Source organism: Electrophorus electricus, chromosome 3, assembly GCF_041902795.1.
Source record: "Electrophorus electricus isolate QZ-2024a chromosome 3, ASM4190279v1, whole genome shotgun sequence".
Classification (NCBI taxonomy): domain Eukaryota; kingdom Metazoa; phylum Chordata; class Actinopteri; order Gymnotiformes; family Gymnotidae; genus Electrophorus; species Electrophorus electricus.
Window position 1 is genome coordinate 5,137,045 of NC_137499.1, and position 15,417 is coordinate 5,152,461.

The following is a 15,417-nucleotide window of genomic DNA, read 5'->3' on the forward strand; positions in this document are numbered from 1 at the left end:
TTTAATACAACTCAACTGAAGTTCTACCATGTTAACAGGGAAATTCCCATGCTCACCTTCTCCTCTGTGTGACCTTTCTTCTCCAATGACATCTGCAAAATGGAACAGGACTATTTTGGAAATTGAAACTATGGAAATTGACTGTTTTGATTGTCTGTTGCAGGAACTGTGTTACATTTCACCTTAAGTCACTGCGTTTCCTTATTTATATTCTGTGGTGAGGTGCACGATTGCCCAGTAAAACTCTACATTGTGCTTAATCACTCAACAGAGCAGTGTTAACGGTGCCATCCTGCTCCTCACCATCGCAGAGCATGGACTTCTGGCTCTGAACAGTCTACTGATACATCCTACTTGCCCTGTGAAAGCCAACGCCTCCATTAAAATGGTTCGGAAGAGAAGGAAATGGAAGGAAAAGAAGCCCATCTTGCTTCTCCCAAGTAGGGCTGAGTGGTATGTCCTGAAATATATATATATATATATCTCACTGAAGCACAGACAGTAATGATATATACATCACGGTATATTCTTTTAAATTTCATTTCCCCCCTCATAATAAACAAGATATTTGGGCATATGACCAGACATATGCTTGATTTACACATTGTCCTCACACACACAGAAAAATCCATGTGTCATACATAGCTTTTGCTTGTCACAACTACATCTTTAATGCAAAAACATTGTAACAATAACATGGGTTTTTGCATTAGCAGGGTACATGTAATAGAACTAGCCTACAGCTAGTAGAAATGTTACTCATCTGAGAAAGCAAGTAAAACTCAGAATATGATGGAATATTTACCAACATGGAAATTTACACAGAACTAAAATAATGGAGTTATTTCTGATGGTAGCTATATAGTAGGTAAAATGTCCTGGAATCCTTAACTATGCAAGAACACTGTAAAAATGACTGACATGGTATTGAGTTGGGACTAAAATCACTGAGGCATGCAGGTAATAATTACATTACCGCCCCCCTCCCCCAATAAGACTAATCCCATCTGAACAGGACTGGTAATTATAAGTATTTCTGCTCCATGCTAACCACTACTGATGCTGTAGGCTACTCACCTCCTCAAACATACAGATGTAGTACTCAAATGGTGAAATTGGCGACAGTTTCCCTGCACCCTCCCTTTTACCAAAAGAATCTGAGGTACAAAAACATCATCTTTCTGCAGTAAACAAACCATCAGACATAGGTCATAGCTCACAGTAATCAAGTTAACTTTCTGTTCCTCAGAGTAAGTATAGCCTTTAGGTATCCACTAGCAGAGATCACTTCTGTGTCCAGCAATTCATCAATATGGCATTCAACCAACCACTACTTACGAGAAGCATGTTTTTTTCTCTTTCCTTAATTATTATTGCTGTTATTTTATTCACTTTTCACATTAAATTAAAACATTGTCCTGAAAGTTGTCAAAAAAACCTGTTTATTCCAAGCCCTTTTTTGATCCCAAGACTTTGGTATGGTGCTGGTCTAGATCCTTGGAGTTAGACTTATGATTCTTATTGTTTTGACATTGAATCAGACTAGGGACCTATATTTAGGAGTTTTTTTATTATTATTTTGGTCAAAAAAATTAGTACATCCTTTATATATTATTAGAATCTATTGTAGCCATCATCAGTTTTAACACTGCAAAACTGATGCAGTTGAATCATCACCATCAGATCGCTGCATCATGATGAATCAACACATTTCTACACACTAGGGAGCAGGGAAACAATTGGAGACACTGAGCTAATCAAGCTGGGCACAGAACCGTAAAGTGCCCAGAAGCATTCAGTCTCAAAGTATCCTCTGACCCAAGGACTAACAGGCAGAGAGGCAAGAGTCACACAAAAACACCCCTTTCCCGTATTTACTACTCGCCAAGCAGAGCTATGTCAAGCCTCCGCAGCCTTCTACCACGCCGGTGCAGGAGAGGTCTCAGCGCCAGAGCAGGGCCTGGGAACTTTAGCACCTGCGTCTGAGAGCAGCGGAGAGAACAAACGCAAGTCCGGAAGAGGGGACAGGCGAGGGCTCCCATGAGCCTCCTGCTCTCCTGTAGTTTCACATACAGCTGCACATTACAAGCAACGCGCAGCTTCAGGCTGCTTGCGCCGTCTACACCAGGTCATAAAATGAGGCTTTTCAGACATACGAGAAATGTCTGGAAAAGCAATTGGTCCAATAAGAGGGAAGGTCAGACTAGCCTTTCTTATCGTATGATTTTTAAAATGTCCATGAAATGGGTTAGTCCAGATCCTTCACAAGGCTAAATGGAAAGGTTTATTGGCTTTAATTCACTTTTAAGGGTTTGCCTACCTTTTAATGCAAAAATAAACAAAGGATAATGATCTCATAAAAAGCAAATGTCAGTTAATAATGGTGTAAAAGATTCAGTGATCTCTCAAGCAAATATAATTACAATTTAGGTTTTATCCAACTGTCTGTTTCTTAAGCAAAACCCAGCCTGTGCTACAAGGAGGTGAAGGACTTTTTACACATCTCTGAAACCTTTCATACTCCAAACGACCCACACTTAGATCACAAACAGCACAAGAAGATCAAAAGGGATCATCCCAGACATTAAACAAGGCATAGTATTAACTGTTAAGGAAAGCAGCATCCCACGGTTTGGTTTAATTCATGCCCTGAGCGCATGGTGCTAATAGTCAAGAATTTCAAAGGCCTGTGACGCGAAGCCTCACAGAGATAAAAGGCTGACTAATACGTGGCAGTTTACTGTGTTACTTCCCATCGAGTGTGTTCACAATTCAATAGAGTGACCTCATGAGCAAAGGGGATGTAGAGACATTAAAGCCAGTAAGTGCAAGCACATGGAGAGAATGCCACAGGCTCGAAGCAAGCAGACCAAAGACAGAGGGGAGGTCAGACAAGGACACCAGTCTCCACTATTCAACGCTCGGATTGTTTTGGTCTCAGGTGAAAGACAACCCTACTCCCTTCTTGTGGTCAATCAAAGGGGCTTTTCAGTCAGGTAATGATGATGCCATGATATTTTAGATGTCCTTTACATGCAAGGGTGAATACAGGCACTCACCTTTTAATATGTATAGAGATATACCATGTGTAGAACGTATAGGGGCACACCACTTAAAAAAACAAACAAAAAACAATGTAGTGAAAGTTCTGGCTAGTATAGACCAGGATCAATTTACTTCACATAACATGATTTAAATATACACATCTGCACTTTCTTCAATGACTATTCAATTAATTAAATTAATACATTAATTATCATTAATTTCTTGAGTCTTTGCAATGAAAAACAATACCGGCCTTTTTTCTTTTTTTTTTGGTAAAAGATACTTAAACCTGGTATGACATTGCTTGATGTCAACTAATTAAAGTGGTCACTAAAGAGTTTCTTCTGTTTAATAGGAAATATTTTTTATCTTAAATGTATGCTTATGTGGAAAAAAAGGTTTATTCCCACTGCCAATCAATTTTGGTACAGGAGATACTGACTTGCATTCTACAAAATAAAAGATTTTTAGCATTTTCATATAAAAGGTTGTAAAGGGCTGATTTGTTGAATCTTTCCAAGGAAAAATAACTTTCCTTAAAATATATTTTCATAATTTTGACATTGATCTCCAGATAAGTAATAAATATAGTTTTCTATATTATAGCAGAAACACAGAAATTAATTATTGAGTGATGGTGGGGAACCGCATAATGATTCTAGGGCATCATCGTGATGGACGATGACATTGTTTATTGGCCCAACCCTACATTAGCACAACAGTAGTCTTAACTGAATAGGATGAGGGGAATAAATTCTTTACCCTTGTTGGGTATTCACAGAGACCCCTGCTTCAGATGATGTAAAGGCAACGTGCTGAAGCAGGAGTACTAAGGACAGGAATCCTGATTGGAAAATAGTTGTATAATCCAAACTCTGGCTGGACTCCAGTGCCCTCAGAGATAGATCCATCTTTATGCCAGGGGATATCCTAGATTCTCTGTAATCCCTTTCGTGGCATGACTTTAAACCGGACATGTTTAGGGCAAGATGTTCAGCAATTATGGATCCATCCTTAAAAATCTAAAATAAACAAACAAATAACACCTACAGCTACAATTATGTGCATCCAGATATCAAAATTTCCATTTTTGCCACTCCAGCATACTGTCCACATTTGATATTTGCTTCAGAGACACATTCCTAAGGATCCTATGCAAATTCTTAGAAATAACTGATATTGGCAGAGGGGGCTGATAATCCAGGCAGTTTTAAATCCTTGTTTTAAAATGTTCATATGGAACAGGATTTAGTGGTCTGTAAGGAAGACTGTGTGCTAACTGTAGTAAGGCTGGGGCTGGCTACCTGATCACATCCGGTTGAGCAGCACAACACCTCGTTTCCACCTGTGGGACACTGAAGCTGATGCAGCGTACCGCTTAGCGAGCTGTGCAGTGTCCCACTTTGGACCTCTCTCAGAAGTGCTGGGAGCTCGGAGCAGTGGTCTTAATTACATAATGCCTTAAGTGCAAGGTTGCAATTCCTGCAGTACAGGGGCTTGGAGGAGTGCCGCAGTGTATTGGTGGGAAGGCTGCGCACTGTTGAATCTTGGGAAGGAAGGAGGGGAAGTAAAGCGCAATTGGCTGGCAGATGCAACCTTTTAATTTGCTTTAGAGCAAATTCAATATTTCCAGATGCCAAGAAAACAAACCAACAAACAAACAAACAAACAAAAACAAACAAACAAAAATCAAACTGATTTGCATTTTTCTAGAAACCATTTCCCTAGTATGGAGATATTTTATAGCATATATTATATATATAAAACAACTTAAAAGCAACAACAAACAAACCAATAAAAGTGGAAGAAAAAAAAAACCTTGTGGCACTCAGGACATACAGTATGATGCTCCTACTAATGTTACAGCTACACTTACAACCAGCAGTGTAGAAGAGACGTGTGCTAAGGTCTGAGTGTGGCAGCTTCATCAAGCAGACACTTGTGGCTACTAGTGACAGTGCTGACAACTCTAATGAGGCCCAGAATCACATCTAAATCCTCCACTCCCAGGGAGGGTGGGAGGTAGTGCGGCAGAAGAAACGCCAAACTCCTCTTCATCAGTTTCGAAGCTGCACTCGACGGCACTGACAGCAGACATAGTGCCCATACTCTTCCGCACCTCCCGACTAATAGAGCGCTGACTTGTGCTGCAGCCTCTAAGTGGGGGGGGTTGGCGAGTCCTGTACTAAAACCTGGCAGAAGTGAAGCCAGCGAAAGCTGCAAAGCCGGCAAAGTGACGGGTTACGTTCTTGGCGCAAGTGACCAGTGTGAGTGCGACGCAGGCTCAGTTGGCCTGCTGTTCATCGCGGGCACTAACTGGCTTGTAAACACATGAGCAGGTGAATATGGACAAGAGCAGAATTTAGATGCCGGGTGCCATCAGCCCTGCAGTAAATCTTTTACTTGCAGCTGGTAGTTAAAAGGGTACCAAATGAATGCAGCACACTAGCTCCAGACTCAGCAAGTCAAGGCAACAATGGCAGCCAGCAGTCTGATTGGAGGGAGGAAGTGTATGGCAAGTGCAGCAGCATGAGGGCGCCCCCCCCTTCATTTCTGGCATTTAGCTCAGAATGTATGGAATCCACAACACAGTCTAAGCTGCTAAACAGGAAATGGTAGCAAAGCTAGCATTTTTATGAATGAAAAGTTAAGTGCGTGGGCTGAGTCACCCTAAAGCATAGTCTGCAGGCAACTCACTCCACATAGCAGACCCAATTTCCTCTTTGCAAGCAACAGTGGCGAGAGACTAAACCTGGGGTGGAGGCAAATTACAGTGAGAACAAGATCTTTACTGCCCTTCCTGCTCTCAAAGATGTACAACGACCTGGAGGTAACATAAAATGTTTGAAAGAGAAGAAGACTGTATAGGAGTATATTAAGATGGCATAGTATTTTATATGATTAATCCTAACACTGCATTTGATTTCTAACAGAGGTTGGTCCTGCCCTAAACTGCACCTTTGAAGGGTTAATCGGGCTAATATTAACTTAATATCACCTGCAACTGTAGTAAATTACCAATTAACAGACAAAAATATAGGCATTTCTGTGTACAAAGCAAAGTTGTGTTTGAAACAGAATGGCACTAAATGTAAATTCTCAATATCAATAAACTTAAAATTGTATATACTATGTAGACTATATGACAGCATATTAAAACTATGAATGTTTGAATAAGACTGGTATTAGGGAATCTCTGAAAAATATAATTTATATTTAGCAATTTTAAGACTATTAAGACATTTATAAAAAACCTTTTCTCTTCTTTTTTTTCAATAATAGACAGTTCACTACATTTGCATTAGACAGATCAAGCTATGATTAGGTCAGCTCGGAATATTCCTTCAATGGTGATTCATCATTAAAAACAAACAAACATTCATTTTATTTTAAGACTTGCTTCAATCTGCGCCTAGGATCAAGAAAGCATCATTGTCACCTGAACATCACACAGGTTTAAAGCTAAAAACAGCCTTAATAAGGCCAGGCTACTACTAAAGCTCTCTGTCCAGGTTAAGACCTCTGACACTGGCACAACACATTGTACTCAACACTCCAGTGAAGTCTATTATACCAAACACTATAAGAAAACACTCAATGCAGCACTTTAATAAATACTGACGCGTGCGCACACAAAAATACAAGAGAAAAAAAGGTTTTTGACTAGTTGCCACCTTCATGTAAACAGGATTGGGAATTCAGCAGTGAAGTGAAGGCCAGTGAGCTGCTAATAAAGAAGCTCTGGCTATACCGCTTCCCCCCTGGCCTCCCGAACAGACGTGTTGACAGTTCTTGAACTTTTACGCCTCCGTGTGAAAGACTGGACAGCAGCTGCTTGGCCAGCCCTTACTGCTCAGGGGCCTGCATGGGCTACTAAAGCATGACTCTGTTCATCTCACGCTTTGCATGTTGCTGCATCTCCCCACTGCTACCCAAGCCCTGCCCCGCCCTGCTCATGACCGCCTGATCACACTGAAGTTGAGCATCAAAGAGACAAAGCGAAGGCACTTCCTGTTTTTGACCATCACCGCACGCTAGACCATTCCTAACGTGTTTGGGCAACAATCCGGAATCCTCCCACTTAAACAAGCAGTCCCTGGATGACAACCCCAGTCTACCCCTCCCCCCATCCCCTGCCACTGCTGCAGCAACTCCTGTCTCCTCCGACACCCCTCCGCCCCCCCCCCCCCCCCCCTCACACACATTCTTGCAGAATGACAGAGCAAGTCAGCCTTAATTCCTGCCTTTGTATGCCCACTTAAAGCAACACACTTTCCCTAGCTTTCAGCTGGAACATTGGAAGCTGCTTTTCTGTGCCCGGCAACATCTACAAACTATGACTCTTGATGGCGTGCAAAATTTCCACAGCAGAGCACGAAAAAGCATGACTGCACTGAATTGGACACCAAAACTGAATCAGCAGCTTGGAGTCCATGTAACCAATTGGCTAAATGCTAGAAGAGAGGCATTTGTGATGCATCTATGGGCAATTATCTAAAATAACACAAATGTCTCTACAATCTAATGTAGGCATCTGCAATCTGATGAGTAATGTGGACAGTATCTCTATGATGAAATGTCTTGCATGTGGTGCAGACTCTCTCTTTCTTTTTCTCTCTCTCTCTCTCTCCCTCCCTCACACACAGGTTGGCAGACAGTCCTTTTTGACCTTGAGCACGGCACTGAGTAGCGTAGCCACAACACTTGAGCCGGAGAGAGAGTTCTGTCACTTCACAAGGAGAGGTTAATGAAGCATGCGGTACGAGTCAGGGCACAGGCGGGCACAACAAGACGTCACACCATTGGACCGGCCGGCCATGCAGAAACGCAGCCTTTAACATGTGGGCAGATAAACGGCCGGTAATTAAAACAAGACTCTCCTCTCTCTGGTCAGCAGTTCTGGTCGAGAACCCCCCCCCCCCCCCCCGTCCCCCTCCTACCCCCGTCCTTTCCTCTCCTCGCACAGGCTGGGAGTCGAACATTTCCGGTGTCGATGCAGAGAGGATGAGATCACTCAGAGAGAGCTCATTAAACGATGTGAGCTTACCCCCACCCCCCTAGCGGGCCCCCCACTGGGCCCCCCACTGGGGCTGCTCCCACTTGAGCAGGACAACAGGCAGAGTTGACTGACTTTTTGCAAACCACACAAGAACATCAAAGAAAGAATCTACACATGTACACTTTTTTTTGGTGGGTTAAACAAAAGGCATAAACAAGGCTTGTGTGAGCAACTCAATGCCTCAGGCTGACTACCGAACCATGACACACGTGTCAATCAGAGCTGAGACCCACTTGGCTTGAGCTTTCACAGGTAGTCAAGTTTGCAATGTTTTAACTGTATGACATGTTTAAATATATGTTATTCCAGGACTTGGGAATCCCAACACACCCTGTGCTTAATACACGTTAACGTACAAACTTGCAATTTTCTGTTGACAGATCAGATCGTATAGCGGCATCAGATCACATCTGATTATAATTAACATCACTAGGAAACAAAAAAACTACAGCCGGTGCATGACACTTTTATAAGATAAATAACTTATTACTTAGCCACATTTAGCTTGTAAGTAATCTTAATTGATAAAAGTAACTTGGGTGAATGGATACCTACATTAAAAAACAAACAAACAAAATCTCATTCCTGCCTCAACATTTCAGAAAACTGGATTTAAACAATGCCTAAGCTGTGCTGCCTAGACCACATGCATGTGAGAAAAATAAACATTACAGTACATTTAAAGCAAGTCCTCAATTTTTTAGGATGATAAAATTTATAAGTGAAGTTTGAAAATCAGTTTGTCTTCACTCTACTGTGGTCAGAAATGCAAGATGACCACTCGGCCCCTCCACTCAAAACACTTTACGCATGTGGGCACTAAACACTGCTAACTGGATCGCATTACCGAATTGTGCACTGCTTCCGTCCTTAGATGCAGAGCGAATGCGTAGCAGCAAGCATTACCTACTTAGAAGCGCTGCTCAAGTGCAGGGGTGGCCTGGTGGACAGTGAACCCTGACCGGGTAATTAACGAAGAAAGAGAGAGAAGAAAGGGCAGGCAGACTGGCTGGAAACCACCAAAAGCCCTTGAAGAAACATCTGTGTCCAAGAAAAACAAGGTAATTATATGGAAGGAAGGAGGAACTGCTAAAGTATTTTCCCCTCCGAGCACGGCACCGTGGCTGCCACAGGAACATCCCATGAAGGCCTCAACAGCGGCTGACGGCAACTTTCAGCAGCCCGTATTCACCAACCTCACGCTACCTGCTCCGCAATCTCTAATTTTCCTCATACTACATGCGAAAAAATATTAAAGCAGTTCGTAATGTCGTTGCTGAAAGGGTTAGTGCTTCATATTGACTTTTCTGGAACTTAAAATGCTGAACAGTTGCTTTGTGTTTCATCAGTTAAAGCTCATGGAGAGTCTGACATTTCTATAAAACTCTTAACTTTTTAAATTTTTGATGGCTTAAAGGGAGGTCCTTCATTCTTTTTGAATACCCAAGACTGTTGAGGGTCAATTTGAGCTCAAGTGCTAATGCTCAAAATACTAAAAATCTGATTCAGGTTTCTTTCCCTTTTATTTGCTATTTTTCCATTTTGTTTTGATCTGTCCTTCCCTCCATTTTTCATTCTCAGACAGCTTTTACATGCTAGTGTTCTAAAATGACATTTTCTGCAGTTACCATGCCAATTACCACAATAACTCATGCAAGTTTATGACTCCCGCACAAGAACGCACACAAATGGGATTTAGGGAAAACAAACCAAAAAAAAGGCTGCATGCAAGTCTGTTTAGTCATTTTTGATTACACCAACGCTGGAGAGAGGTGGATGTTGTACTGTAGATGAAGGCTGTTACAGCTTCCTGACAGTATCAGAGACCTGAATGAAATGCAGAGGAGAATCCTGATTATTCTCCATCCTCCTCTGGCGAAGATGACCAAGCTGAGAATGATACTCCTGTAGAGAGTTAGACAGCCCCCACAGTCTCCATCACCAAGATATGATTTTAACAGTGTCAAAAAACCCTCTTTTCTTATCAGACCTGTTTGTCATAGTCAGAGAAATATTCATCCCTATGATATCTAAACTGGAGGGAAGGCGTGTGTAGTACACTGTTAATCTGACCTACTGGGAGGCCTTCACTGTCTCGGTGACCTTGGCTAGCAAGATGTATGGCAAGAGTCAGCCTGGGGAATGCTGACACTGGAAGAGTGACATCTCCAGCAAAGAATGTCACTGGAGTCACTCCCCATCTCCTCCAGAGTTGAATGCTTTAATATCAGAGAAACAGGACTGTGATGGCCTTGCTGCAGTAACACATGTCTGGGTGAAGTCAGCAGTCACCCCCTGCTTCACGGTCCTGGGCTCAACGTTACTGTGCATGAATGCCTTGGTTCCACGTAATGGGTACTATCCGTAAAGGCATTAGATGCTAAGCGAACCAAAACAAAGGGGGAAAAAAGAAAGAAAAAAAGCCAACAACAACAAAAAACCAGCGGCAGTAAAATATGGGTGACATGTGATGCCCAGCCCTGCTATACATGGAACATGCAGGTCTGCACTTGGAAAAACACTGCCAGCACTACTATTGTAAAAATACAATCGTTACATCTGCAAAGTATGCATGCGTACATGCACACACATACAATCATGTTTATATTCGTTTTATTTTATATATATATATATATATATATATATATATATATATATATATATATATATATATATATATATAAAAAGCGAGAGAGAGATTTAAAATTATAGTAAAGTACAGTTTCCAGTGAAACAAGATGTTTCGGATAGAGATCCTTCATCAGCTGTGCAAGCAAAGTGCAACATTGTGTGTGTGTGTGTATATATATATACACACATACACACACACACACACACATTTATATACATATATATAAATGTAACTGTCCTATTAAGAAATCAAGTGTTTTTTGTGATTTTTTTAAGTAACAAGCAATGTTCAGAATTTTAGTCTAACTAACCCTAATTTAATATGCTAAATATATATGTACTTTTTATTATTTGAATCTTAAATTATTATTTGTTTAATCTGTTGTCAATCATATTATATCTTATATTGAACAGCTGTGATTAAACAGGTGGAAAACTAATTTTTAATTTTTTTGAAAGATAAATGATAATGGAGTTCATCTGACACTAAAACCAAGGATTGCATTCAATTTCAACAGGAGGGTTAAAGAAGGGATGTGAGGAGGAATATAATATGATGATGCATGATTGTGTCCTACGATGAAGCAACTGTGCTATGCTCATGATCCTGTTTTTAAGTTCACACACTAAGGTTCTCTGGGAAGAGACCAGCTGAACACATTTGCTCAAGATGTACAAGTGCAAATTCTCAGGTGAAAAGTTAGGCTCCCCATGCAGTGTGTTCAGTAAGGATTTGGATAGCAATCATATCTGTTATTATAGCTTTGTACTCTGGAACTGGATTTGAAACTAAACAATGACCACATGGATGAAGTGCAGGGTGTCAGCTGTAATTTGGGGATATTTACATCTGAAATGGGGGAGCCTATATTAGCCCAAAATACTACCCCAGCCGAGGACACCATTTGAGAAATAATTAATAAATAATATTTGATAATTGTCATGTACTTAGTTTGCAAAAACTTTCCTACTGACAGGAACTTGGTACTTAGGTTGCAAATACTTCGCAATCGATGGCTGCCTGAAGTCTGTAACCCAGATGCATCACCAAATACTGGGTATCTTCACTGATGAAGGTGGGGGAAATGCATGCTCTGTGGAATTCAGGTCAGGTGACTGACTTGGCCAGCCAGAAACATTCTGAACGATGCTTCGGTTGACTTTAGAACTCACCCTGCTGCTGTCGGCATTCACCTCATCAATAAAGCCAACTTGGAGAGTTCCACCGGCACCCATATGTGCCCATGCTGTGTTTTGCACTTCAGGGTTTTTTCCTCTTGCCATTGCTCTGGTAACGGTTACTCTTCAACTCATCTGTCCATAATATTGTGTTGCATAACTCTAAAACCTCTCTACGTATTTTTTAAAAAAACTTGTTAACACTGGTGGATTTTCTCTTTATGACATTCTTTGACATGTCTATGAGATTTTTTTTCTTCCACGACTGAATGAATGCTTTGGCCATCCACTACTGTGGTTTACCAGGTTGTTTGCTATTGCAAAGCTCGCCAGCGTGTTCTTGTTTTATAAGTGACCCAAACAAGTGATTTTTCTATTGTTTTTCCTGATTTATTTAATCTGATTTTCCAGTTCTATGATAGTCTGTTTTACTGGCATTAATGTTTCTTTGGTTCTCAAAGAATATATTCTTCAGATGCAAATTATAAATGCATAATCAACTCTAGACCTGTGCGTAGACCAAAGACAAAATGGCACACAGCCAGGAAGCAACTAGGCAGTCCTATTACACTGAATCACCTTAAATGGGACAGCGATGTATATAAAGGTCTGTCATACTTATACAGTTCTTCCAGTGCGCACATACATAGCCTTGAATTAAATCTGGCAATGTGTACTTTAACTTCAGTTCTAATGTGTTGGAACAAAGAATCCAAACAACAGTGTGTCACTATCAATGAGTTCTGCAATTGAACTTCAGTCTAGTAATGCAAATCTAAAAAAAACAATGTAAATCTAATGCAAATCTAGTTACGACTATGTGGCCTACAAGGAAGAGAGGATGAATTCTGAATACCCCTCCTCCTTTTTAACTAATGATGAATTTTAAGTGATTCCCTATTTATTTTCAACTAGATTTAATGCAGTCAAATTTTTTTTTTTTTACTCAAAAAACAACCAGACATGAGGTGATGGACCTAACACACCATTATTTCCACTCAGAAGAGAGAATTAGAAAACAGGAAACAACCAAAGAAACGGGTAATAATGCTATTAAGAAAGAGGAAATACACATTTAAAATGGAAACTCAAGTGTACAGAAAGTGTGCGGATATGCATTACATTATTAATAAAAGCCAGTAACTAACTCAAAGCTCCACTTGCACTTACCTTTCTGGCAGTGGTTGGAGGTCCAGCAGCGGTAGTTATAGTGATCATTGAAGCTGGTCTTGATGCATTCAGGGTTATCATCCATGATTCCTGGGCAAACATCCCCACACTCCTTGGACTGCTTGTTTCCGTCAATGAAGTTGTTGAACTCGGCATCCATAATGAGAGACCAGTCGACAGAATCCAAGTAACAGAGCTCTGGATTCTTCTCGATCCGTATCGCACCTCGAGTGATGTTGCGCAAATTGTACAGGCCTATGTCCTTCAAGCTGGTCATCTCGAAAATGACCAGGGCATAGTTGTAGAAGAGATTGCGGCCTCGAATGACCGTCAGGTTTGGGAAGAGGGTGCTCAGGCTGTCCAGCCCAGAAACACGGAAGAGGAGAAGATAGTCAGTAATCATAGTCAGTTTGGGAAAACTGAGTGTGCGGAAGACATCTTGGTTGGGGTTGTTGTTCTTGTTTCCAATGAGGAGAATCTGCAGGTAGCCCTCAACCACTGTACAGTTCTCCAGTTTCTTGAAATCGCTGATGTCATTTCCAATGTCAATGGCTGGACCACAGACTAGTGGAGGAAAGCAACACATTTTAAGAGCATGCTCAAGCAACCCTAAATACTGCACCATCATCTCACAAACCTACTTATGAATCAAACAGACTGTTAACATGTTAACGACACTGGTGAAAAACAAAGGGTTAACCATATCTACATCAGCCTATATTGCAAAGGGGGCAAGAACAAGAATACGGTCTGAATAACAAAAGTGTGCATCACTCTGCTGGTTGTCTGAAAACACCAAGTCTGCCTGCAGTGTCTCATTTTCACACTGCTGAGCAAACAGCACTATCTTTATTGCTTTGATGGCACTCCAAACCTTTTGTTTACATTTGATAACCTTGGCCTGGCATGCCACTGTTAACTCTTATAGGTAACAGGCTTTTGGCACTAGAAAGCTAGGTCAATCATTGATGTCATTGTTTAGAATTAACACACAAAAAACCTGCAAGACTAAATGCCAAAATAAACAATGGCAGCCCATGCCGGGCAGTTAGACATTACTTAGGGTAAGGAAAGTAATGGGTGATGAATATAAAAATAACAACTGACATGCTGTAATAAAGACCTATATGACATATCTGCCAGTTCCACTTAAGAAAGACCATGTCCTATGTACATAAAGTCAAAAAAATTATAAGCCAATTTAGATAGTAGTTACTTTATCATTATGAAGATGCAGTTAAATTTACAATCACAATTCTTCAGATTTGTTTTTATAGGCCTGGCAGAAATTAAAACCAATTGAAAAAATTAAACATGAGATGAACAAGATTTGACAAAAGGTCAGAGGGTGCAAAAGCTAATCATGTACTGGCATGTTCGCTGCTACGTGAGTGTGTTAATCTCAGGAGAATGACAAAGGCTTAACTTATCTTAAGGTAAAGGAAAACAAGTTCATTATTATAACTTGGGAAACATGGAATTTGCAAAAGAATGAAGGTTAAAAAAAGAACAGAGGTCAACTGGTTTCAAGCATGAAAACCAGAGATCATATATCTGCCACACTGGGAATCTTTTCTCTGGCCTGCACCAAAAGGTAAGTTAAACTTTGGTCTTCAGCAGAGGACCTCCACTGCCACGCTGCCCTGCAACCACTGGGGTTAACAGTAAAACCCCATTACACATGCTTCACAAACTGCTCACTCTTCCAATCAACAGAACCAAGTCTGTTTGGCTAGGGAAGGTGTTTTTACATGTTCTATTTTAAAACCTGTACTTTTTTTCTCCTTGATGAATTGGATGAATCAGGGAGTCTTGTTTGCAGTTTACTTGGAAACATGGAAATTTTGTGGTGGCAAAACATGAAGGAAAAAGCAAAATTGCTTTTTTGCCTCAGCATTGACCAGGTTAATGACTTTAAGGAGACAACATAATGTACATTGCTGGGACTAGTACACACAAAATACACAGAGGTGATTATAAATGTAATGTCCCACTTTTGAATTAATGGTGGTTGTTTTCTCCACGACTTAGCATTAGAAAAACAATCTTGCAATGCATATTGTACATCGACGCAATTAAGATGAACACGATCCTAGAAGAGCAGTAAACGGTCACTGTGCTATTTACTTAGGCTAAACAGAGTAAAGCTGTACTAGCATAACAATGCAGCTAACCTGCATGGCCAGCAGACATCCCCAAGGGTAGGCCTATACGTTCATACAAATTCATTTATTGTCAGACACTGGTCCAAGAGTTAAAACATATAAACAAACATAACAATTGAAAGGTATTAACCAGTGATTATGCCCAAGAGGCATCAAACTTGAGTTATA

The 15,417-nt window shown here is 40.8% G+C and overlaps 1 protein-coding gene across 1 annotated transcript in view; it reads right to left on the reverse strand.

Moving 5' to 3' along the window:
- Window positions 1-15,417, reverse strand: part of igf1rb (insulin-like growth factor 1b receptor) — a 71,176-nt gene that overhangs the window by 53,835 nt on the left and 1,924 nt on the right. The window contains exon 2 of the mRNA XM_027024666.3: window positions 13,085-13,648. Within this exon, the coding sequence (XP_026880467.2) occupies window positions 13,085-13,648 (564 nt within the window). The remainder of the gene's footprint in view (window positions 1-13,084; window positions 13,649-15,417) is intronic.